The sequence below is a fragment of the Taeniopygia guttata genome, chromosome Z (genome assembly GCF_048771995.1).
Source record: "Taeniopygia guttata chromosome Z, bTaeGut7.mat, whole genome shotgun sequence".
Classification (NCBI taxonomy): domain Eukaryota; kingdom Metazoa; phylum Chordata; class Aves; order Passeriformes; family Estrildidae; genus Taeniopygia; species Taeniopygia guttata.
In genome coordinates, this window is record NC_133063.1 from 20118994 (window position 1) to 20142851 (window position 23858).

The following is a 23858-nucleotide window of genomic DNA, read 5'->3' on the forward strand; positions in this document are numbered from 1 at the left end:
CCAGGGTCTTCCTTTCTACTTTACCCTTTATAAAGATGGAAATAGTAATACCCCTTTTCCAGTCACCAGGGATTTCACCTGACTGTCAAGACTATTCAAGTAACAAGGGAGACTGTACTGGCCACACACATCAACCAACCATCAACCATCCAAAGGGATGCATCTCTTTGGGTCCCATAGAGCTGTCTACATTCAGTTTCCTCACATGGTCACGAGCCTGATTTTCCCATACAGTGGGAGGGATGTGCTCCCCCATGCCCCATCCTGCTCTCCACCCACTTCAAAGGTGTAGGAAAAAAGGTTGCCAGTGAAGACTAGCAAAAAAGGTGTTGAGTCCATCAACCTTTTGTTAATTTGTTGCTACCAGTTTCCCAGCATTTTTTATCAGGGGAAAACACCTTCTTCTTTGACTGTACCCTTCTGGTTAACAAGTCCTGTTATTTTTTGTATCCCTTGCTGGGTGAACTTCCAGCTTCACCTTAGCCTTCCTTAACACATTCACGTTTCATCTCTATTCTCTTCCCAGCTCACCTGTCCTTCAATTGCTTGTACATTTGTCTCTTTCTCTTTAGTTTGACCACCAGGTTCTGACTCAACAATGCCAGTCTCCTGCCTTCATTGCCTGATTTCTTGCTCCTGGGGATTGCTAGCTCCTGTGTTCTATGGAAGACTTTCTTAAAGATCTGTCAGCTCTGTTCCACTCCCTTGTATTTGAGGGCAGTCTCCCAGGGGAAACCCCCTGACTATCTCCCTGAAGAGCTGTTAATCTGCTTTCCTAAAAGTCAGAAAAAGATGTAAAAATAAATTAAATTGTAATAAGTCTTACCTGCATACTGTAGGTAACCATTGTGGTTCCTGGTGTACTAGAATCTCTAAGAACTTGCAGACTGATTAAAGCTGTCTTCTTATAAGCCACAGCAAATCGAGATCCCACAGCAAAATACACTAAAGTATGAGGACCATCACTTTCCAGGACAGTTATAAAAGCAAATCTGGCACTATTGTTCAAAGCAGCTCCTGCACTTACAGCATACAGCTCAACAAAAATATAGGTTTCAAATTCTGGTACCTGTAAGTGAGTGATGATTTGTATATCATTATAAAACCTACTAATAACTTTCAGCTTTAAATAAATATTTATATATTACTTTGTATGTACAATAGATCACTTTAATAACACTTACCACAAGCATGCTTCCTGAAATGTGCAGTAAGTACAATAAAATATATCATAAAAACAATACTGCAATGAGCTTCACTCTGTGAGACAAAATTATTAAATCACTGATTTTCATGCATAACTTACTGCATTAAAGTAGCTATATAAATAATGCAAGCACTGTGGCTGTAAATTTGACATAAATGACAACAAACTCTGCAAGAGTGCCATATTCCGTATTATAGATTTACATAGATATATAACTTAGGAAGAATTTGCTCTTTCATTTTCTTTTTACCTTACAAAAAGGCATGTACCTACCTACTCACTTTTGAAAATACTGCACAGAATTAAGTATGCAATTTTGAAAATTCAATTAATTCGCATAATAACTTTCCTTTATTCAAGTACTGAACTCAGTTAAAGTCCTGAAAAAACATTTTACATACAACTTAAACATTTAGACACAAGTATGTCTATGTACGTTTTTACAAGAAATTAAAAACTCAGTAGATTTGCACACCTAACTGTATTTATTTAAAATCTCAGAGCTTAGAAAATACTATTTGATAGACTTTTGTGATGTGTCACATGTAGAGAAATATTTCACTCTGAAAATACAGGCTTTGGAACTTTGTTTCCTTATTGAAAATAAGGCAGCAGTATTAAGTTTACAATACGACATTCTGTCTTTTATTGTGTACCTACAACACAAATGTAGCATTTAAAGAGACCAAAATAGATCCAAAATGTTTTAAACAGATGCAAATTTTAAAATTCAAAAAATTCCACTCTAAAATTCAAAAAAAAGAATTGGAAAAATGTTACTTGAACCTATTGCATGCACTTGTCAAGTGGCAAATGTGAAAAAAAAAAAAGAAAAAAAATTATTTATTTACAAGAAAATAGTATTATGAAAAAATGGCAATCATTGAAGCAAATTTTTTTTTTAATTGAACTTGTATAGCCAGGTTTTGATAGTGGTGGAACTACAGAGGTGGCTTCTGTGAGAAGTTGGCAGAAGTTTTCCCCAGTTGCCAGGAGTTTTGTCTGGCAGAGCCAATGCCAGCCAGCTCCACGATGGGCCTGTCACTGGCCATGGTTGATCCAATCAGAACACTCCTATGACAACATATTGAAGACAGAAACCTGTTACTATGCAGATGTAATTGTGGCCAGAGTAGAGCAGGGTGACAACATGTAAGGGGAATAACTCTGCAGACACCAAGGTCTGTGGAAAAGGAGGGGAAGGTGTTTCAGGTCGGATTCCTCTGCAGTCCATGGTGCTGTGTCCCTGCAGCTCATGGAGGTCCATGAGGATGCAGAGATCCACCTGCAGCCCATGGAGGAGCCCCACACTGGAGCAGGGGAATGCCTGAGGAGGTTAAGACCACATGGGTGGCCCACACTTGAGCAGTTTCCTGGCAGGGTCCTGCAGACCCATGGAGGAAGGAGCCCACAGTGGAGCAGGCTTCCTGGTAGGACTTGTGGCCGTGCGGGGGATACACACTGTAGCAAACCTGCCCTTGCAAGACTGCACCCAATGGAAGGACGACCATGCTGCAGCAGTCTGTGGAGAACTGCTGCCTGTGGTATGGACTCAAACTGAAGAAACTTTCCATTGGAGGGACCCCCTGGTGGAGCAGGGGGAGATCTCCTCTTCCTGAGCAGCAGCAGGAGCAATGAGTGATGAAATTAAAATAACACCCATATCCCAACTCAATTTGCTTTTCAGGGGAAGAGGTAGAGTTGGACAAAGGAAGGGGAAGGTAGAAGATGTTTTAAAGTCTTAGTTTAGTTCTCATTATTCTGCTCCGGTTTTGTTAGCAAAAAATTCATTTAATATCTCTAATTTGAACCTATTTTGCCCACGATAGTGTTTGGTGAGCAATCCTTCCTGGTCCTTGTCTCAACTCATGAATGCGCTTGCTATATTTTTTCTCCCCTGCCCACCTGCAGAGGGGAGTGATAGAGAGCACCCACTTAGGTGTGTGCCGGGCATCCAGCCAGGGCCAATCCACTACATAAAAAAGCTTTGTGTTTCAGCCCTGAATTCTTTGAAATCCTACTTTAGTTCTAGGATTTTTAGCTAATAAACTCAGTACTGCTGAGGAAGTAAAACTTACAAAAGCTAGAATGTATCCTACAAAAATGTAAAATACTTATTTAATGTATTTGTTGCTTCATTTTTTTTAATGCATTTACTGCTAACTTACAAGCTAACTTGTGAAAGAAGAACTGTAAGAAGAATTAGGAAATATTTGGAGGGATAAATATTGTATGTTTTCAATTAAATTGTTAAGTGATTCTCTAAATGAAATGTTCTTCATTAATGACAGGTGCAATTTTACTGGAATGAATGGAGAGCTTTAGCCATCAAGTAGTACTTGCTGAAATGACACAGGCTTTTGCATCATATGGCACAATTTCACGTCTTTGCAAATTCTGCACTGCTGCCATTAAATACTGATATCACTTCATTGGTCTAAAGAGGTTCACAACCTCAGTTCATTTAGCAAAGCAGCCTGTGCCCTATACACCTATTTGTTGACTCAGTGATGTAAAGGTAACATCTGAAGAAGGAGAAGGAAAATGGCCCTTTAAGTGAACTAAGGGAATGCATCCTATTTCCTAAATAGGAAATCCCTATTTCCCACATATAGTATGTTGCAGTATTTTCTAGAACTGAGTCAGAAAAAAACCATTAAAATCTTCCCATCTAATGATTTTCCACTGCCCAGACCTCAGCTTTGCCACTAGCCTGGGTGCTAGGATAATTTCTTAGAAAAATTTAAAACTCTCAAACTTTAAAATAATGGCAAACATTAATCCTTCCTTTCTTAAGGGCTTACTCTAACTGCTAGGTATTCACACTAAAATATTTTTTCCTTGTCTTTTCAATAAAAATTACTGAATACTGTGTTTTGTGTTAATACAATCATGTCTGTATTTAGAGTGCCGGCTGTGTCTCACAAGGTTGTTAGACTTAGACAAATTCAATTTTGTGGATGGAGGCTCCTAAATTGAAATAAATTCACTACTCACAAGGTGGATGTGAATAAAGACAGATTTTTAGACACTCGGAGATTCTTAGGCAGTTTCTGTGAGTTTTCACAGATCATTGTGGTAGATTTAGGAATATAAAATTACACAAAATTTAGGCTCAAAGGTTTTTTTGTGCAATGAGATATTACAGAATGTTTTCCATAAACCACCTTAAGAAATGCTTTTATAGATTAAAAACTTACTGTGTGAAGGATGAGAGTATATGATCGAACATTTAATTGAAACAACTCCATTTTTTCCCTTACTGCTATATATAAACCTAAGATCTGCAATTTACTCTTCAAACTAAATACTTATCTCCTTCCCAAATTTTCACCAGTCACGATGGAGTCAGTGGAAGACTATAAATAAATATGTTCCAGGGAAGTGAAGTAGATATCAAGTTACTATCTTCAAACTAAGTATTAGTTCCTTTGAAGTTTTTTCATCTTGACAAATTGCAATTCACTGGTGTACATAAAGAGCAATAATTACTTACATGATCAGGTTTTATTTCAATGGAGATGTTGCACATTGTTTGACCAGCCACACAGGTTGTGGCTCCCAGCACAGATACAAGTTCATTTTCCAAGTTCACACCATCCTTCAGAAGGACAACAGCTGTTTTATTAAAGGTCACACGCCAGAAGATTGTCACATCTTCAAAGGCCCTATAAGCAAAGGAGAACTGTATGGATGTACTGAAGGAGAGCATAACAGATTTAGGAACATAAACCACAGACATTATATTATTATTCAAAACTTATCATTATTATATCAATTGCTATACAATGAAAAAATAGTTCTTTTTATTTAAATTTCTGCCTCTAATATCTATTTAGAGTATAAAAAAAGTAACAGAAGAAGAAAATAAAGCAATTATGGGAACCCAGATTCTTCTTAATTTTTGTTTCAGATAACATGCAATTATCTGAAAGAGATACACTGGTGCTTGGAAAGTAGGGATGTGCCCAAGTACTTTCACTAATACTATAGTAACCATTGGCCTGGAAAGCCAGGTAGGCTTGGTCTTTCCTGTGAGTATAAGGAACTTACTGTACTTGAGCATATTTATTTAAAGTACACATAAATGTACAGTATATATATGTTTGTTAATTAGGAAAAAAGTGAAAACATAAGCATACTGACACATAACTTCTTAATTATTCTTTGTAATATTCATAGGTACTTACACCCTTGGGAGTGCAAATATTTACCTTAAGCAAAACCTTCACATTTGCTGACTTACTGTATAAAATGGTAAGCATTTGAGTTATTTTCTGTTTCTACTTTATACCCATAAACTAACAGACCTAATTATATTCATAACTTAAATGTCCTACTGCCAAATCTGTGAAGTTATTAAAGGAGCTGAAAGGGAAAAATTTATTACAAAACTCTGTGATGAAACTTCCATTAACAGTCGCTCCTGTGATTCAAGACAATATAATATAGTGTGGGAAGAGCACTGGAATCCGCTGTTGCCTGCACCTGTTTGGCTGCCGTGCGACAGTCAGCAGCACTTCTCTGTTTTCTGAGTCTTCATCAAGTATCAGGCCACTTTGTACTTCTGGAATGAATCCCAAAATGCCATTATGGAGATCGCTTCCTGTGTAAGAAATAGTCCATGAAAGCAAAAAGCCAGAAAGTTAAGCTGAGAGTAAATGATACTTTTAATATGCATAACTGCTAAAACTCAAAATAGGTATCAAAAGCATGCTGTAAAGTACTATTTTGGAACACCTCAATTCTCTTAATATTTCTATTCTCACACTCTAGAATACACTCTTACACTCTAGAATTTCAAATTTAGAATTTAGAATTTCTAGATTTTATTTTAACCACTAGAATAATAACAACTATTTTTGGAGGAAAATTCCTTAGGAGAGTCCTGGCCCCATTTTTGCATTTACAGCAGCATTCAAGAAACTGACTGAATTCTGTGTCCCCTGACTTCAAGAGACAAAGTGTTACAGTAACTTCCAGAACAATCTCAAAAGCCTTGTTTACAACGCCCTTATGAGGCACTCATTCCAGCTATGTTTATCATAAATCTTAAAACATTATGTCTGAACAGAAATGGGCCTCAACATATAAAGTAGGTAATGTGATAAAGATGGGCTTCCAGTAATGTAATTTAAGCTTTCTTATTACATTGCAGGATGTGGGTGAATCCATCCATTTTCACAGATTATATCAGCTTTTCTATATGTGGAAATAGTGAGCTGCAAAACACCACATTTTTCTCAGGAGAAGGCAAGTAACTTCAGAAAAACTGTAGTGGAAGACAAAAATTCCCGGCATTAATGAGGGGAAACAGTGCTCAATCAAATATTGCTTCTAAAAGATTTCTCCTTGCAGACAGTGATGGCTTTACTCTAGAATTGAAAAGGCAATCTACTTCCACCCCAGTACTTACTAAAAGTCAATATATATAATAAGATCAAGAGAAACTGTGCATTTGCTTATGTGCATGCACAAATATTTAACCCTTCTCCTTAATATGCTGTCTCATGTTCCAACTTTATGGCACTTTGTACTGTGGGTATAACTCTAGAGCACATTAATACACATCTGTGGTATTCAATACAAGCTCAGATCTGACGTGTGTGTATACATATACTTCTGCTGTTAACTGTGGAGGCCCGGTGGCTTGGGCTGGCCAGCCATAGCCAGGATCAAGCTGAAGCCATGGAAAGCAACACCCTAAGTTTGGGGACATTGCTTCATATATACTATAAATATACTAAAATATATATCATGTTTGAGATAAACAAGGAAGTCTCATCTGGAAGAGGTTCTTTCAAGTCCTCGTTGAGAAAAAGAAGCCCCTCAGCAATAGCAAACCCTAGGTAACAGTAACTTTTACCTTATTAATGTTGTTCAAAAGTCCATGTTTTGTTCCTATTTTAGTTATCAAAACAAAGAAAATTATAAAAAGGTTGGAGTGAATGTACACCCCCCCCTTTAAGTCCTGGGTGTTATCATGTTCTCATGTCTTTCAATCAAACATATACCAGTATTAGAAAAGACCAAAAATCTAGTTAACTTAAATTACTTCTTATCACTAGCATCATCCTGTAATGTTCAGCAGCTCAAACCCAAGGTAATGGTGAGAGACCTCCTCACCAATGCATGCGGGGGTCCTGGAGGTCTTATTACCTAGGGATAGAGATATCAGAGCATTTCAACAGACAATGGGACACACTGGATACCTGCCAGATGTATCCAGCCTGCACTATGTCCTGCTTGGAACCACAGGCAACATCCTCCAGATGACCTCTCAACAGATATCACAGAGCCGTGTAAGCACTCGTGGAAATCTGGGACTCTTGAAGTGACAGTTCATATAAGGACTTTATTTGTTTACAAATAATTTTTTCCCATTTACAGACTCTTTTTTCTGTTTACAGATTGTTTTTCTAGTAGTTAGGTTTTTCTCTAACAGTTCTAAGGATTAAATGGTTTATGGGTTAAATAGTTTCTTGTTTTTAGAGATAAGTTGTAACTTGTAATTTCTAAGAAAACAGGCTGTGACATGTTAGCCTGAAAGAATATTAGTTCTTGACTAACAGCTCCTAGATATGCATGCTGCAGCTCCAGTTATCCATGGCCTCATGCAAATTAACCCCATGCTGCCTTCTGTCACCTGGCTGGCAAAGGACCCTTGCAGATGGGTAACAGAGAGCAAGTTGCAATTTTTAATAAAGAAAGAAAGGAGGAGAGGAGATGTCACAGTATGCTACAGTACAAGCTGGCTTGTACTGGGCAATTAATTCAGATATAAATAAGAAACCCAAATGGTTTCATAAACCGGCCCCTGGGTTGACAGACAGGAACCTCAGCTAGTTATGTTCCATCCTCAGCTGCAGGTATCTCACTTGTCTGGGATCTGGGCTGTATAAAAAGATCAGACTAATGAACTATCCAGCCAAACTCCCTTTATAAAGAGAGGCTGAACCACTAAGTGCTGTCTGTTGCCATATGAACATCGGGTGTGTGGTCGTCTCTGTCTCTGACCCACCACACACGTGTTTCACTCAGCGTTCTCCCTTCATAAAGGACAAAAACAGAGATAAGCAGCACCTATAGATGTATTTTGAGTTACACTGCTAAGGGATGCTAAGTTGGATTCTTTGTGCATTAGATGCTTCCTCTCATCTGGAAAACGTTTGATTTGGGAATAGAATATTCTGTTTATTATCATATAGAATTCCAATTTTACACAAAGATTTCTATGAGAATATAAAATTATTTACTGTTATTTATATCAAATATATTTACTCATTTCCTGGGGGAAATAATTACCTGCAATAATTACTATTGCAAAAGCAGCAAATCCATGTTCATCCTTTCCTTCCACAATTTGAGCTCCATATTCAGGATTTGAGAGGAAAACATAAAATGATTCCTGTCCTTCAGGCTCATCATCATCAAAAATTTTTATGGACACCTGGCTTTCAGTTTCTCCATCCAGCAAAGTCAGAGAGATTGTCTGTTCTTCAAAATCTTCTCCTTCCATTGCCCATGTGAAGTTTGATTTTCCATAAATATTTCCAAAAGGATACAAATCTACTCCACTCTGTGCACTCACTCCCCCAAAGGTTTTAACAGTAATTTTAATATCACCAGTAAATCCCTTGGTCCTTCTAATCTGAAGCACTGCTGTGTTGGAGGCATTGTTGTTTGTATCTTCTTCCACATAAATAAACTCTGGCCCCAAACTTAGTACTCCATGATGAATATCATTATCCAGGATATTAACTGTTGCAACACTGAAATCTGGATTCAAACGGGGATTCCAGTCAAGGTTCACAGGTTGAACATCCAGAATTTCTACAGAAGTCAAATTTACAAAAAAAAATTCTTGTATTTCAGACACAGTGTCATCAATTATTGATATTTCTATCACCGCATTTGTCTGAAAATGTAAAAACATAAGCTCTCCATTGTAGATGGGTATAAAGTCTTCTAGTGGTTTGGCACTTCCTGGAATGGTCTGATATGTCAGTTTAGTGAGATTACTTTGAAAACCAAACAATCTTTGGACATGTAATCTGACTACCTGGACATCTTCTTCAACTGAAACTAATCTTGAGTTAAGATCAAACTGGAAAATCCCCATTGGCTCAATTTTAGCTATCGTAAATCCTGATCTGAAACAGAAACAATATCACATTAGAGAGAAATACAAATAATGAAAAGCATAACAATCAAGCATAGTAATATTCAGTGAGCAATCAATGATGGGCGTAAGAAAGCGGATTAAAAAATGTGTAACAGTAGAGGGAAAAAATAGAAATCATACAAAGCAAGACATAAAGATGTTCCCTAAAAAATGCTTTTGTAATGTTTGAGCAGCCCTCCAGAGGCTTAATGCATCATTAGTCAGAACAGGATACTGAGTAAATGATACATAAAATATGGTCTTCCTGACAAAATGGAGAGGCAAAGGAAAGTAGAGCTTCCTACTGTAGACATAATACAGGAATATAATATAGCCACTATAAGTAATACCAGTTTTAAACACTGAACAAACCTCCTGTACCAAGGAAAAGCTTTGAAGCAGAGAGATGCTTGCAGATCTACAGTTTTAGCCAGGAAGCTAGAGAAGGACAGGAAGTTATTTTAAAATATATAGTAAGGCTTTGAAATACTGCCTCTTTACCATATTGCCCAAAGTACTTTTTTTTCCAGATCTGAGTCTTGTTATCAATATCAATTTAAGCTTTACTTTGTTCATATTATATATATTCCCTTCTTACTACAAAATATTAGACTGACTCTGCTAAATCTTGTGTCATCCCCTTCTCTCGAGAACTAAACCATTATTTAATGCCAGAGGCTACCAAATGACACAATTACAGTGAGTGGATTTGGCTAACAGATGAGACTCTTCCACCACTTAGGAAGCCAAAAACCACAAAGTAATTGTGAGCTTTACGTCTTGTGGGATGAAGTCTTAAGTTTTCTAGGAAAGGTTATCCTCATACAGTCAAGGCACTTGACTTGCACAGTAACATGTGCTTGAGGATTCAAGTCCATAGGATGGACAAACCTAGGAGAAAGAGTCAGTTTGAGGAATTTAGGCATCTAGTTCACTCCTGACTTCCTTCAGATTTGCCACTTCAATTTTAGCATGGTGACCTTTCTCCCTACAATGTCACTCTATGCCCATTTTTTATACATTTTCATCTAAAATAAGGAAAAGTGGAAATAGTTTGAAGAACAGATAACAAATTTAACATAACAATTTGTGTGACAAAAAACTACATTGAATGTAATGCTTTAATTTTTCAGAATAAAAAGGGGGGTTAATATAAATTTTTAGAGCAATTCTTATTTCATTTGATTTCTTTTAAATAACCATTTTTGTCTAAGATCTTCTAAATATGGATTTTTAGGGACACTGAAAGTTGACGGTTTATTTCATTCTTCAGGTTCCTGATTAAAACTGTTGATCTTGGTTTTCCAACTTACCTGTCTTTTCTAACTGTCTCTATCATTCTAGGAAAGAGACTGTAACTGAAGAAAAGCCTCAGTTCTGGGCAGATCAGATCTGCAGTACTGACATTTGTTTCCATGTGAGACAAGACATAGAAATTTTTCAAAAAAGGAATTCCAATTTGCTAGCTACCTATAATTTAATAGGGATTTGTATGAGGTATATGCCTCTATACATGACATAATTCTTACAGCATCAGTGCAACTCAAAAAGTGTAAATAACATCCTTACCTCAGGCGAGCCCCACCAGACACATTGCTGTGCACTGCTGTTAAAATTATGGCAAATGTCTCAGATTTATTTAGGCTTGGAATAGCCTGAAATGAAATGACTTTACTTTCCTCCCCAGAGGAAAATACAATAGTGCCTGAAAGAAGAGTGATTGAGACAGTCAAAATCACTAAACAGGAATTCTATTTTTACCTGGAAATACACTGACATATGGACTTTAGTCATAATTCCACTCTAGTGAGGTGAAGAAATCTTCATTATAAGGGTCTTTCCTATAGAAAGCTGTCCTTCAGGGGCACAGCATTGTGTCTATGAAGAAAAATTGGTTTTTTTCTCATAAAGTAAATATGTCCCTTACAGATAAAAATTGGATCACATAATTTCATTCTAATGACTCTTCATTAATAATAGAAACATGCAGAGGTACAAATAACTAAGAGGTGTTATCATCATTTAGGCATCTGTCAAAGCTGTTGTCCTTGTAGCTGTACTTAACTTGTTGCAGCAATTACTCACCAAATGAAGGAGTAATATTGCCTGGTTTAACAGACTCAGTGACTAGGTCTGGTGGGCATCCTGAAATCCAGCTAACTATTACAGAGCCATAAACTCCTCTTCTGGTTATGACAGCATGGCCTGTCCCTGCTACAACATTAGTAAGTCGTAATATCACAGATTCAAAGCCAACCTGTGGAAACATTGTAGATTTTATCAGAAAATGGAATAAAAATGGACAGTAACATACATGAAAGCATGGTACCTTTTGTCAAATGGGCATCTTACAATAAGGATACATGCATATAGATAAATATATGTGCATGTATCTATGGACATATGAATATGCTCTCTTGAAAGAGCTCATATGATCTCTTTAATAATACCTGCAAGTTTTAGATTTCTGGCAATTAGATTGCAGGGAAGAGGAACAAGTATGAGTGACATTTCAGTACTGAAAACAGTGAATACAATCTGTGTCTCTTGTTTAGAAGAAAAATAAATCAAGACTGCCCTCAGTGCTCACAGGTAATAACTGTACTACTCTCTCTCTACATATATAGACATATACATATAATTAGGTCTAACATAAGTTATTCATTATGCATCTAGTAAGTTGTTGCCTCGTGACACTGTACACAAAACTATTCTAGCTACTGTGATCTACTTTTCTTTTTCTCTGAGCAGCAAATAGGAGTGAAGACAATTTGTATATTCTAAAAGCAATAATAAATGGATATATGGTAGTATGTAGTATACAATAGTCTTTCTGTAAATAGTGTATACAAAAAGACTATTTGACTTACATTTCATAGTAAATTAAAAACCACAATGCTTCAAGATAATTAAGATCATTAAATAAAAACTTCAATAAAATTTTAGAGTTAAAACCTGCGCCTGACATAAAAAAAAAGGGAATGGTAGCACATATACCATATCAAACTAGCCAAATTATCTTTTCTCAATCTCATACAAAATAGACAAATGAAAAATGTATCACTCAACGAGTACCAAATTTAATGACATCTGCATTAACACCCAACATATATTCCATATCTTTTTGCACATAATACTGAGTAAATGCTATTTTCTGCTTTGGGGTCACCATACTTATAGAAACATTACCCAGATTTACTTGTTTTCCTTTAAGTCTTAGAACTCCCCTTTCATGTAAATATTTACACTTCTTACATTTTACAGATGAAGAGGCCTTTCCCAATTGTATTAAAATGTTTCTAAAGGAATTTTTATCAGAGGAAAGAATTACCCACAGTGCAAGTAATAACAGGAATGATCTCTTCCATCATACTGATTACAATGAAAACTTCCCTGAGTTCTTATAACAGGTCGCTTCTGCAGTGAAGTATACCTTTCTTTTGTGATAGGAACATGACACCGCAACCAGTACTGACCTGTGAATTGGCAGCTTCCGCAGGAATAAGCAGCACAGCAGACTTCGCTATTCCTAATATTTTAGGCACATCCTTGGCACTTCCCCTAACCAGGCTTACATTAGTCAGTTCCAGAGTAAAATTCAAACCCAGTAAAATAAATGCCTTTGAGAGAGAGAATTTAATTAAAAAGGTAGAAATTTAATTCCACTAAAAACGTGTGATCCAACAGTGCAAAATAATTAACAAAGCAATCTGCAGACTCTTGTTTTCTTACATAAAAAGCAGCATTTTCAAGACAAGTGTTTTGTTGATTATGTTTCTCAAAGAATTATGGTTAAGCCGTCAATATTGTGAAAGTAATCTGCCAGCAGTTTACTGGAATAGGAGTTTGTAAAGCAACTATTCCCATTTTAAACAGTTGTATCTGACACACTAGGTCTTAGTTTGATTTTAATCCTTAGGATTAAAAATATTTAAGATGGTTGTAAGAGCATGTAAGAGTGGATGTAAGACTGTAATAATAATGACAAACAACAAGGAAACACAGAAGATCTTCTTCTTCATTGGCCATAAATGACAGATCACTATTTACAATTCAAAGGAACTTAAGAAAATATTTGTATTTTTGCCATATTGAGATATTGAACTCATAGTAACACAAAACAACAAAGTAAGGAAACCTAAAATATTTGAACACATGCATAGCAGTGATTTTGCATTATCAGAAAATCTGATATTCAAATCCAGTTCTACTCCATGAAGAGAAAATTAGTAACACCAAAACTCTATTTTCTGCTTCTGCACAGCCGATACTAGTGTGAGTGTTTTATCTTATTTGTATTGTGATGAAACAAATGGAAACAACAGACATAACAGGAGCTAAAAGAGTAATACACACCTGGTTGCTTATTGGCACTCTTTTCACTCCAAAGCTGGCGCCATCCTTTATTGTGAGGAATCCCACCGCATTCTCGGGTTCAATTACTACTTCATCATGAAGGGATATTACATGGTACTCAACCATTACGTCTCCAAATAACCCGGCATGCCGAGTTACATTAATCTGAACATATCGATCCAGGGTTTTTTCTACCAACACTGACTGCTGATCAGAGTACAGGGCGAACACTCCATAAGGATCATCATTTGCAAACACTGTGATCCTTGAAATTGCTTTCTCATGGTCTAAATCTGCTCCACCTTCCACTGAAATCAGATGTACCTCATAGCTTTCATCCAGTTCTGGAACATCATCAGGCAACAGGTAGATAATTATCTCAGCTGTACTCTGCTGGTCAGCAATGACAACAAATCCCTCTGTCTCAAGAAAGTCACCTGTGATGTCAGAATTACTACGTATTTCCCAGTAAACCTGAAATTAGCATAGAAAATGCAAAACATAAAAGCAAGAAAAATTACCTCCAAAGTCAGAAACTAGCAAATTCAGGATTCAAAATAGACAGGATATGGAACAGACTGCTTTTAAATGGGTAAAATAACAATTGTTTTGGGTATCCATAGGTAGAATATCCTATCACACAGACCATCTTTCAGAAGAGTGTGTTACTTCATTAACAGTCTTAAGAATATAAATATTTCCTTTGTCTAGTTTCAGAAGATTTATGTAAAACTATGTGGAATTTATGAACATTTTTCAAAAAGTATTTCTCTTTTTTCACCAAAACAACTTTGATGTTTTTTCTTTTTCCAGTATTCCTCACATTAGAAAGGAATGAACTCTCATTAAACATAGCAGATGTTTCTATCAATTGATCAATTTATTTTAAATTAAATGAGTTCCTGTTAAAACACTGACTTCTAAACAACTTTAGGTAAAAATCAATGTGCATGATGGTTCAGAAAAGTCTGATTCTGTCTAAAAAAGTAAAGTGCGATGATATCAAAGACAACTCACTATGAAGTATTGTCTCTTCCTTCTCCCATCAAAAGAAACCGGGACAGAAAGAAAGTGAGAGCAGTACAGCAGTATTGTTTTTCTTTTATTTTTCCTGGCCAGGAAAAACTGAATTTTACTCTCTAAACCACAAGTACTAGGGCTAAGCCCTTCCTAACTTAACTCCAAAAGACAACATTGAAAAAAAAATAATAATTTGGGAAACAAGCAATTGAAAGGCACAAAATGAGATATTTTTCCATACGTCAACACCAAGGATGATTTCAGATTACATTGTTTATTAGGAAAAGAATGAGAATACCATTATGTTCCCCAGAATGCCTTGAATTCGTTTGACAAACAGGGTAATATTCTGTGGCCCTTTGTCTCCTGAGGGTTCTTCATAGTTACTCTCAGTTAATGATTCAGGAGCAAACTGTACAATTCCATTTGGATCACCAAACTTCTCTATCTGTAAAAAGGTAAACAAACATTTTAAAAAACTGGAAATGTAGTGTGAGCTGTATTCTTGTTCAAACTAGTGAGATTTTCACTGCTAAATGCTACAGGGGGACATATCTGTTAGTTCTAAAAACAGCAGAGAGAGTTTTGAATGTCCCTTTTTCAGTTTTCAGTTCCCCTGTCCAAGAAGGAGAAGAACAGAGTTTTATTTCAATTGCTACATCTGAATATTTTGATTCTCAAGCAGGAAGTACTCAGGCACCTTGAGCTAATATACAAAAACTTTTCTAACAATATTAGTTTGCAAACTCAGCACTATGGCAAAGAGAGCTCATCCACATCCATCTTCATGAGCCATTAGCTGCAAAAAGAATTTGGGGTAACATGACTTCCTGAAGGGGACTGTGGAAATAAGAGCTAATTCCAACAACACCTTACATACCGGATAATAAATAAATATACAATTTCTAGGAGAGATTCTTTTGAGGGTTTCTTACAGCAGCTTTATAAATACATCTTTAGTTGCATTATCCCTAGAGCACTGATTTGTCTGTGATAACTCTCAACAACACCTGAATTTCTCTTGTACTGTGAGAAGTCATATTTTCTCCCTTCCTCTGGAGAGATGTCAAGAGTGACAATGTCCTACTTGCAACTGCTGAGGAGTTGGAGCCTAGTGCTGTGTGGGTGTGTCCAGATCGCTTTTATCCACACACACATCATGGTAGGTGCAGGCCAAGTGGTCCAGCCTGGAGAGTTTGTTCACCATTGTTTTTCACTGTCTCAGGGTTTGAGGAGGAGTGTGTGTGAGGATGATTCGTTCATCATTGTTTTCGTTTGCTCAGGGGAAAAAGACATTTTGTCTTTGCCTCGGTGGAGCTTTGGTGTTGAGCACCTCTTTGTGTGTAAATCACCCTCTCTATTGTATACCTTTGTCATGAACATTGTTGCTGTTACTGTTTGTTTTTCATTTCATTGCTGTTTTCAAGTAAATTTTTCTTATCTTTACTCAGAAACTCTGCTTTTTGTCTTCCTTTCACAAGAGGGTGTAGGGGAAGGGAAGCAGCTGAGTGGTGTTTAATTTCCAGCTGGGTTTAAATCATAACAGAGGACAAACATATTGACACATAAAAATGTGAGCTCAATCCATGCTCTCTCTAAAGAGAACTATAGAAAATTGCAAATAGGAGAGCCAGCTCACCGCTTTTATTCCAGTTTTTACTGATAGATTCTCTGTCCTTTTTCTTTCAGAACTGAAAATAATATACCAAAATAGTACAAAGGTCAAAAAGGCCAAATTACTAAGTGATCATTGTGATTAATTTTTAAAAGCTTTTCATGAATAAATACCAATATCAACAGAAATCTCTGAAGAAAGAGAAGCGATAGTGACTTACTATTAATGTAATGCTGTTTGCCTTAGGATCTATTTCTGTTTCACCTTTCCTAAGGCTCAGTCGAATAATGAAGGTTTCCTGAACTTCAACTTCTTCATGAGGATAGATTTGTAGATTAATTGTTCTCAGACCTCCTTCACCTTCTTCAAAATAGAGTGTTCCATTCACAGGGTCACCAATGTCACTATTCAGAGGAGACAAAATCTCTTCTGAATTGGGTCCCAAAATGTCCCAGTTAATCTGTGGAATAGATTTAGTTTCAGATTTAGAGGGGTGATGCATTATAACAGCATCCCAAGTGGAGAAGTGGCAGAGTACTCAGCTATGTTTAAATCTTTGCTATCAAGACAGGTTACAAAATAGTCATAATAATTCTATGGGGCAAAATATAGAAGCCTTTGGAAAAGTAAACATATCAATTTACAAATGGGAATTTTAAATTATTAGTCACAATACCAGTTTATTAAATTCTAGATGTTAGTAATAGAAAATAAACTAAGATATCTTTAACATATAGCAAGAATCACTAGAGTCAATCCCTCTTCTCTTTCATGACTTCTTTTGCAAAACTTCACACATCAGTACTCATGATCAAAACAATTTCCCTCTGAAGTGTGATGTCAAGCCTAAAAATGACAAATGTTTTCTATCATAAAAGTTCTTCATCCTTCAGATTATGAAGAAAATGATGAATCCTTCATATTTCTTCAGTCTGATTAAAAGCCACAGCATTTCCACCAATTCCCACAAATTAGATTGTTTTTAAGGAGGTTATATTCAGGACGTGGCAATCATTATTTTGTTAATTTAAGTATTTTCTGCTTTTCTCCAGTGAATTCCAGAAAAGGTCAAAGACTGAGGCAATTATTATATATGGAGGAGTTCATGGTTTACAAGGCAAATTTTCCAATTATTTGACATAACTGTGAAAGGCCCACCATGTTTTATATTTATAGCTTCACTTTATAAGTGGCCTGAATAGAGTAAAAAAATACTCTACAAAACTCATAGCAAGCAATTTCCTGAATTAAATTAAACTAGTATTAGTATATGAAATTAACTATAATTTTCGTAGGACTAGGAGCTAGTTCAAAACAATGTACACAATACTATAATAAAAGAAGGGAAGCAGGAGAAGAAACAGGATTTTAAATGGGTAACAACTTAAATGGGTAACTTCATATTATTATGTTTCCAAGAATTATTACTACTTTCTGTTATACTGCAGCTATATGCAATTCATGTTTACTAAAATTCTGTAATTATACTATTAGACATCAATCACTAAGAAAGGTCTCAAAGCAAAATGAAGGAGCTTTTTGACATAGTCATTGGAAAACTTTCAGTCTTTTACGGGCAAGACCCACCTGTGCCTCCACCAACTGTCCAGTCCTTTCCACCACCAGGGACACTGTTGTGGTTGCATCAGGGTTGGGAAGAGTAATTTGGCTTTGGTTGAGAAATCGGACCATGCCCTGGGAAGAGTCACTTTTTGCAATGGTGACCTGGCTCACCAGGTGGAGCCCCAGGATAGCTCCACCAGTGGCTCCTGTCAGCTGGATTTCAAATTGCTCTGCTAATTCACTGCACAGAAAAAAAAAAAAAAAAAAAAGACATTCTGAGATATCTGAGAGAAAAGAAAAAAAATTAAAACTGTACTTAGTAATTAAATCATGCATCCAGCTGGGTCTGTTTTAAGGAATAAAGAAATCAATTCCATAGGTGCAATGTATAAGATTCCTTCTAGTTGCATGGAATGGTGATATCTGAAGTAAAAATATTTCATATATCACCATTCTGATATTCTATCATTATTCTATTTTCTACTAGTGTTAAGTTAAACAAAAATATGGAAAATATTTTATTCTTCATTGCAGTACTATTGACACCAATATTTCTTATAATGTAATTAATTGCATGCTATTTAACAGGAACTATGACACTGTAATATAACATCTTCTTTCCCCTTTAGGTGATTTTCTCCCTTAGGTTATTTTTTTAGCTCTGCAGAAATTTGTTTTTCAATTACAGCTCAATACACACATATATGTAGATTTTTTAGTGCATGTTAAAAAAGATTTTATCAGAAGTAAATTGGTGAATAAATATGTGAAAAATTCATTACCTTTCTTCATCATTTATAATAGAAATGTAAATAAAAGACTGGTTCTGTCCATTATAAAAGACTACAGTATTATTATGAATGATATAGTCAACACCATGAAGTGCAGAAATACTTCGAGAAAGAAAATCAGCCATGACATTGCCGTAGGTTCCACACTTTCGCAAAACAGGAATCATGATTAATCCAGCATCCTCTTCCACTATAAAATAATTGAGAAAAATTTATGCAATTTCAAAATTCATGCTATAGCCTTATCTTCCAAAATATAGTGAGAATTTATGGTAAACTTACCCTGTAGAAGGACATGCTTCGGATCAAATTCTATGATCCCTTCAGCATTGTCATTTTTTGCAATAGTTATCCATACTGTGGAGATATTTCCTATTATTGGAGGTTGATCCACCTGTAGACCATTCTCTCTTACGGTAAAATCAAATCCACTTGCAAGAACATTAAAAGAAAAACAACATAAAAATACATTTTAAATTTCTTGTGAAAGTAAAAAGATGTGTGTGTGACAATTTTTGAACTACTGCGAATAACAACTTTCTGACAGCTACCATTGAAGACTTTTTTGTCACATTTCTTCATATTATAACGTTTCCAAGAATTATTACTAGAAATGTGTATCTTTCATTTGTTCTTTCTCATTTCATCTTTTAAAAGAAATTTCTTGCAACTTGGTAATTTGTACCTAATGTATGGATTTTAAGTTTTAATAAATCTTAATCAGAAACATCTTCATACTAAAAAAGTTAAAATAGTTGGGTTTACCATACCCCATTTTCAATTATGATTACAATTATAGCTGTCTTATAAAATTCTACAGTAAAACAGATTAAATGTCTAGCAATGACTTTATTCAGGTAGATTAGAATCCAAATATAGTTTGTTTTTCTCATTTGTTTTTCTGCTTGTAAAAAATCAACTGGAAATGTTAAGTTTACCTTCCTTGGAGTTCCACTTCCGTAATTATCAATGAAAAGTTTTCAGGACCTTCAGGAAAGTCATCATCATGAATTTCAATCAACATAATTTTACTTTCCTCCGCTGGTTCAAACATCACTTCCCTTACTGTGGGAGTAAAATCTATTCCTTCCTCTGCAGTGCCATTTATTATCTGAAAGCAAAGACGCACTCTGCCATAGGATCCCTTGGAACGCAGAACAGTGATGTTAACCTGAGGGAAAGATAATGGTTTTTTTTTTAAATGGCTTTGTTTTCTGTTACAGTTGCCTTTACAAGGTGTTCTGAAGTCACCTTTTCAATGATTCTGTCAGGTAACAACAATATGATTTATCAAGTACAGAGTACATGTAATTTAGCAGATAGCCATAGTCACTTTAGGGACCAATTTCTTTTCTTTCTGAAGTTGAACATAATTCTAGCAACAATACTGTTATCTATCAGTAGTTTTATATAAGAAAGAATTTTAATCCAATACCCATTTTTCATCTTCTGTAGTTAGCAATAGTTCATGGGAGAATGAAAACTCTCCAAATGGATAATCACTGGCGGCCATGGTAATATTTGCTGTGCTGCTAGATTCATTTATAAGTCCTCCATCACTGACTCTGGTTAGTTGAAACTGGTAGTAATGCTTCTCCTCAGGATAGTTGTCATCTACAGCCTACAGGAAAAAACCAACAACAACTAAAAGGATTTAAACCCTTTCCAGAGAGAAAGATATAAAAAATTTTTAGCCAAGATCTTAAGAAAATAAAAGAAAGTACTTGAAATAGCTACTGGTATACAGATCTCTCATATACCTGTATTAGAACAACTGCTGCAGACTGCCTATCTCGCATGGTCAAGGTCCCCGACACCTCAATAAATTCTGTCTGATGAGGAGGTGTTATATTCCAATATATTATGATCTCCCCAAAAATCCCTGGGCCACGTACCAGGCTGCAGGTAAGGACAGAAACACAGATTTTATTTTGACCTTTAGTATTTAATATCCAATACAGAGATAGTATATCATACTGTTGTGCATGGAAGGAATGTTATCAGCACTATGAAAGCTTGAGTTTTAATGTACTCGATCACTATTAGGAACATAAGAATTCCCTTTTCAGGATTTTCAGAACATCTCTGAAATTTTCTTTTATTTCTCTGTGTTTGGAGGCATCTCTAGCTGTATTTTTACCAAGAGGTCTTTCCAGTTTCTTTCCACATGTAGCCCAAAGATAGGACTTGAAAACTGATTTCTCTTCGTCTTATTCTGCTTTTTCAGAGATATATATGCAAAATAGAAGGGAAATTGGATGTCAGGGTAATGCCAGGGGCAATTTGATCTATAAGGCAGATGTAGAATACCAGAATACTTCTTTGAGATTTTCTGTGATATGTTCTGTTTGCTACTTGTCTAAAACCCTATTAATAACATAATGCCTCGACAAGTCACAGTAAAGATTTGTCTGCACATTCTGAACATAACACAGTTTCAAACTACTTCTTGCACAAAAGCATTGTTTTGTCTTTTGGGCTTCTTGGGCCAGTACCAGAAGGTGTTCTGCTTTATATTTGCTCGAAGTATCATAATCTTTTTTTTCCAATGTTTCTAAAAATCTAAAACTGCTCATTCTGTTTTCAGTTGACTGAATAAAACAACTGCATCTTGTTTCCACCAAAATCCCCATTCCCATACTGTTTATGCTAGAATATAACAATTTGCTGAAATACTATTCAGGCACAAATCCTGAATCAAATTCTAGAAAGCACAAAGCACCTTCAAATGTGACATCTTCTTACCCCTTTCCTATTATTATGATCCTCTTTCCTTTGGTGCATCAATGTTGTAAATAACTTGAAGACAGAGAGGACTATTTGGACCTCCCCATTAATACTGGAAAGATACACATATGGTATATTCTACCCTTCCTTTAAACCAATCACCTAGTTTTTAAAATAGCATTGATTATGATAAAATAATAACTGCCAAATGTGTAGTCTCATAGCTTTTGAATCTGGGCTGTTGCTCTTTCTTTGAAAAAATGAGAGATGTACCCACCTAATAAGAGCAGTTCCATTATAACTTCCTGAAGGTTCTCCAATCAAAACGTGCTTGGATGAATGGGCTATCCCAACCACCCCAGAAGCTCCTTCATCTCCCATAATAGTGATGGTTGCAACACCTATGAAGAGAAAAATGATTCTAATTTTAAGTGAAAACTAAGCAATTTACCTTTGTTAAATTTTGTGACATGAGTGGTTAAACGTCTGCTTCATAGATGGCCTGTGGAAAGACTGATAAATTGCGACCAACTAGCTGCCCACTAAATACTTAAGCACTGCAGACTAAAATAATATGAACAAACTTAGAATAGTTCTCATACAGAATATCTAAAACCAGAAGATACTGAATTAACTCTTTACCATTTACAGGGGATATCTCTGCATCACCAGTAGAGACTAGCTGAACGGTAAATGTTTCATTCCCCTCCAGCAGACCATCTTGGATTGCATGTAAAATAATCAGTTTCTGGGACTCAGTCTGTGTCATGTAAAGACCAGAAAGACATGGATATATATTAAATGAAATTAAACAAAATACAGTACTAAACCAAACATTTTTTAACATATCAAATGTTAAGAATGCTTAACATATTCTTTAGTATTTTAAAATATCAGATATCTGATCTGACTGAAATTTCTTCTCACAGATTAAGAACCAGTAAAAATTGTCTCTTGAACATTGTGGGCCACCCTAAAAATACACTCACTTTTTTCAACTAAATGAAGACTGAAATTCCTTTGAATTTGTACTCACATAGATGTTCTTTAACTTAGAGGAAACCATCTATAGAGAAACTGCATAATCAATAGTACACACACATTCTAAGACTAGATACATTAGTCAAATTTCTGCCTAATTCACATTTTTGTAAGTGGGAAGTGGCAAACACATGGTATAAATTTAATATACCATGCATACACATTTTTATGCTTATACTCAATCATATATAAATGTTCAAGACAAAATGTCAAAGCCTACCAGCAGAGAAATGACAGCAAAACTGCCAAATACTGATGATTTTATCAGAAAAAAAAAATCTATTTTTCAGCTGACTCAAAGTAAAACATCCAGCATGCCTACTGATTTAATGAAAGAAAAGCTTATACTGAGAGAATATAGATTATGCTCTGTTAAAATACTTTTCTTCATTAAATATTTTGAGTTGACTGTAAAATATAAATATTATCATACTATCAGTATCCAATACTTAACTCTGACTTCAGAGTTGTAACCTGCCATAAAATATGAGTTAAATAACCCTGTCTAGTTTGAAAGCTATGAAGGTGCTTTTTGGTTTTGTTTTGTTTTTTTTTTTTTATCTGCAGATTTTGAGTATTCATTTTCTTTCTCACCCTTTCAATACAAATTTTCTTTTTAAGATGCTTGAGATTTTAGTGGAGTAAGTGTTTCTGTAATCATTATTTTCATTCAGTAGATTTCAATTCCTCTTTCTTAATAGTAAAAAGAGTGGAGATTTGAAGAGCGACCTTCCTCGTAATTACATTATGCTGCACTAAAAGAGCATGTCAGCTTTCCATTCCATCTTGAAAGAAGTCTAAATACTTCTAACCCCACCAATTCAAACCAACCTTTTTCTTATGTATAATACTTAGTACCCCCCTACTTCTATCAACATGTAACAACAACCATACAAATATACACCAGTAGAAGGAAGTATTTATAAATCTAACAGTAAATAAGTTATTGCAATGTCTGAAATACCTCACTGAAATGAAGGGTACCATTTAGAGGGGTCAGATCATATTTGGCTGCTTCCTCGAGAATCCAAACCACTGTAACTTCTCCTCTTCCTCCCTGACTTCGACTTACATTCAGCAAAACAATTGCAGCAGAGTCATCAGGTGTCTGAGGTTCCTTCACAGTTACCTGATGGAGAAAGAGAAGGAGAAAATGGGAAAGGCTGTATTGAAAAAGTCCAAAACTGCATTGATAATGTCAAATGACATGGATACATGTTTAAAATAAACAACAGAAAACATTATCAATGATAATTGTGAACAATAGGAGTGAAAATAAATAGGAACGTAACAGGTCTAAGGAGAGTCTTGAATTCTGGTAGCAAGGACTAGTCATTCAAGTGATTTCTGTATGCACTATGATCCAAAACAATT

At 35.6% G+C, this 23858-nt stretch overlaps 1 protein-coding gene across 9 annotated transcripts in view; it reads right to left on the reverse strand.

Annotated features, from left to right (window-relative positions):
- ADGRV1 (adhesion G protein-coupled receptor V1) overlaps positions 1-23858 on the reverse strand; it is a 253862-nt gene that overhangs the window by 137903 nt on the left and 92101 nt on the right. For 8 of the 9 annotated variants that reach the window (XR_012052990.1, XR_012052991.1, XM_072922272.1 and 5 more), the window contains 19 exons: positions 23449-23613; positions 22086-22203; positions 21721-21844; positions 20477-20615; positions 20152-20337; positions 19655-19887; positions 18999-19147; positions 18708-18906; positions 17950-18166; positions 16583-16822; positions 15046-15195; positions 13728-14201; positions 12848-12991; positions 11457-11628; positions 10941-11076; positions 8513-9360; positions 5696-5813; positions 4704-4875; positions 827-1069 (listed from right to left, as the gene is read on the reverse strand). Coding sequence is in view for 7 of the 9 variants with exons in the window: in XM_072922272.1 (XP_072778373.1) it covers positions 827-1069; positions 4704-4875; positions 5696-5813; positions 8513-9360; positions 10941-11076; positions 11457-11628; positions 12848-12991; positions 13728-14201; positions 15046-15195; positions 16583-16822; positions 17950-18166; positions 18708-18906; positions 18999-19147; positions 19655-19887; positions 20152-20337; positions 20477-20615; positions 21721-21844; positions 22086-22203; positions 23449-23613 (4227 nt within the window). In the remaining 2 variants the exon portion in view is untranslated. Of the gene's footprint in view, positions 1-826; positions 1070-4703; positions 4876-5597; positions 5814-8512; positions 9361-10940; positions 11077-11456; positions 11629-12847; positions 12992-13727; positions 14202-15045; positions 15196-16582; positions 16823-17949; positions 18167-18707; positions 18907-18998; positions 19148-19654; positions 19888-20151; positions 20338-20476; positions 20616-21720; positions 21845-22085; positions 22204-23448; positions 23614-23858 lie in introns of those variants that run through there. The other variant, XM_072922274.1, reaches the window with a different exon arrangement.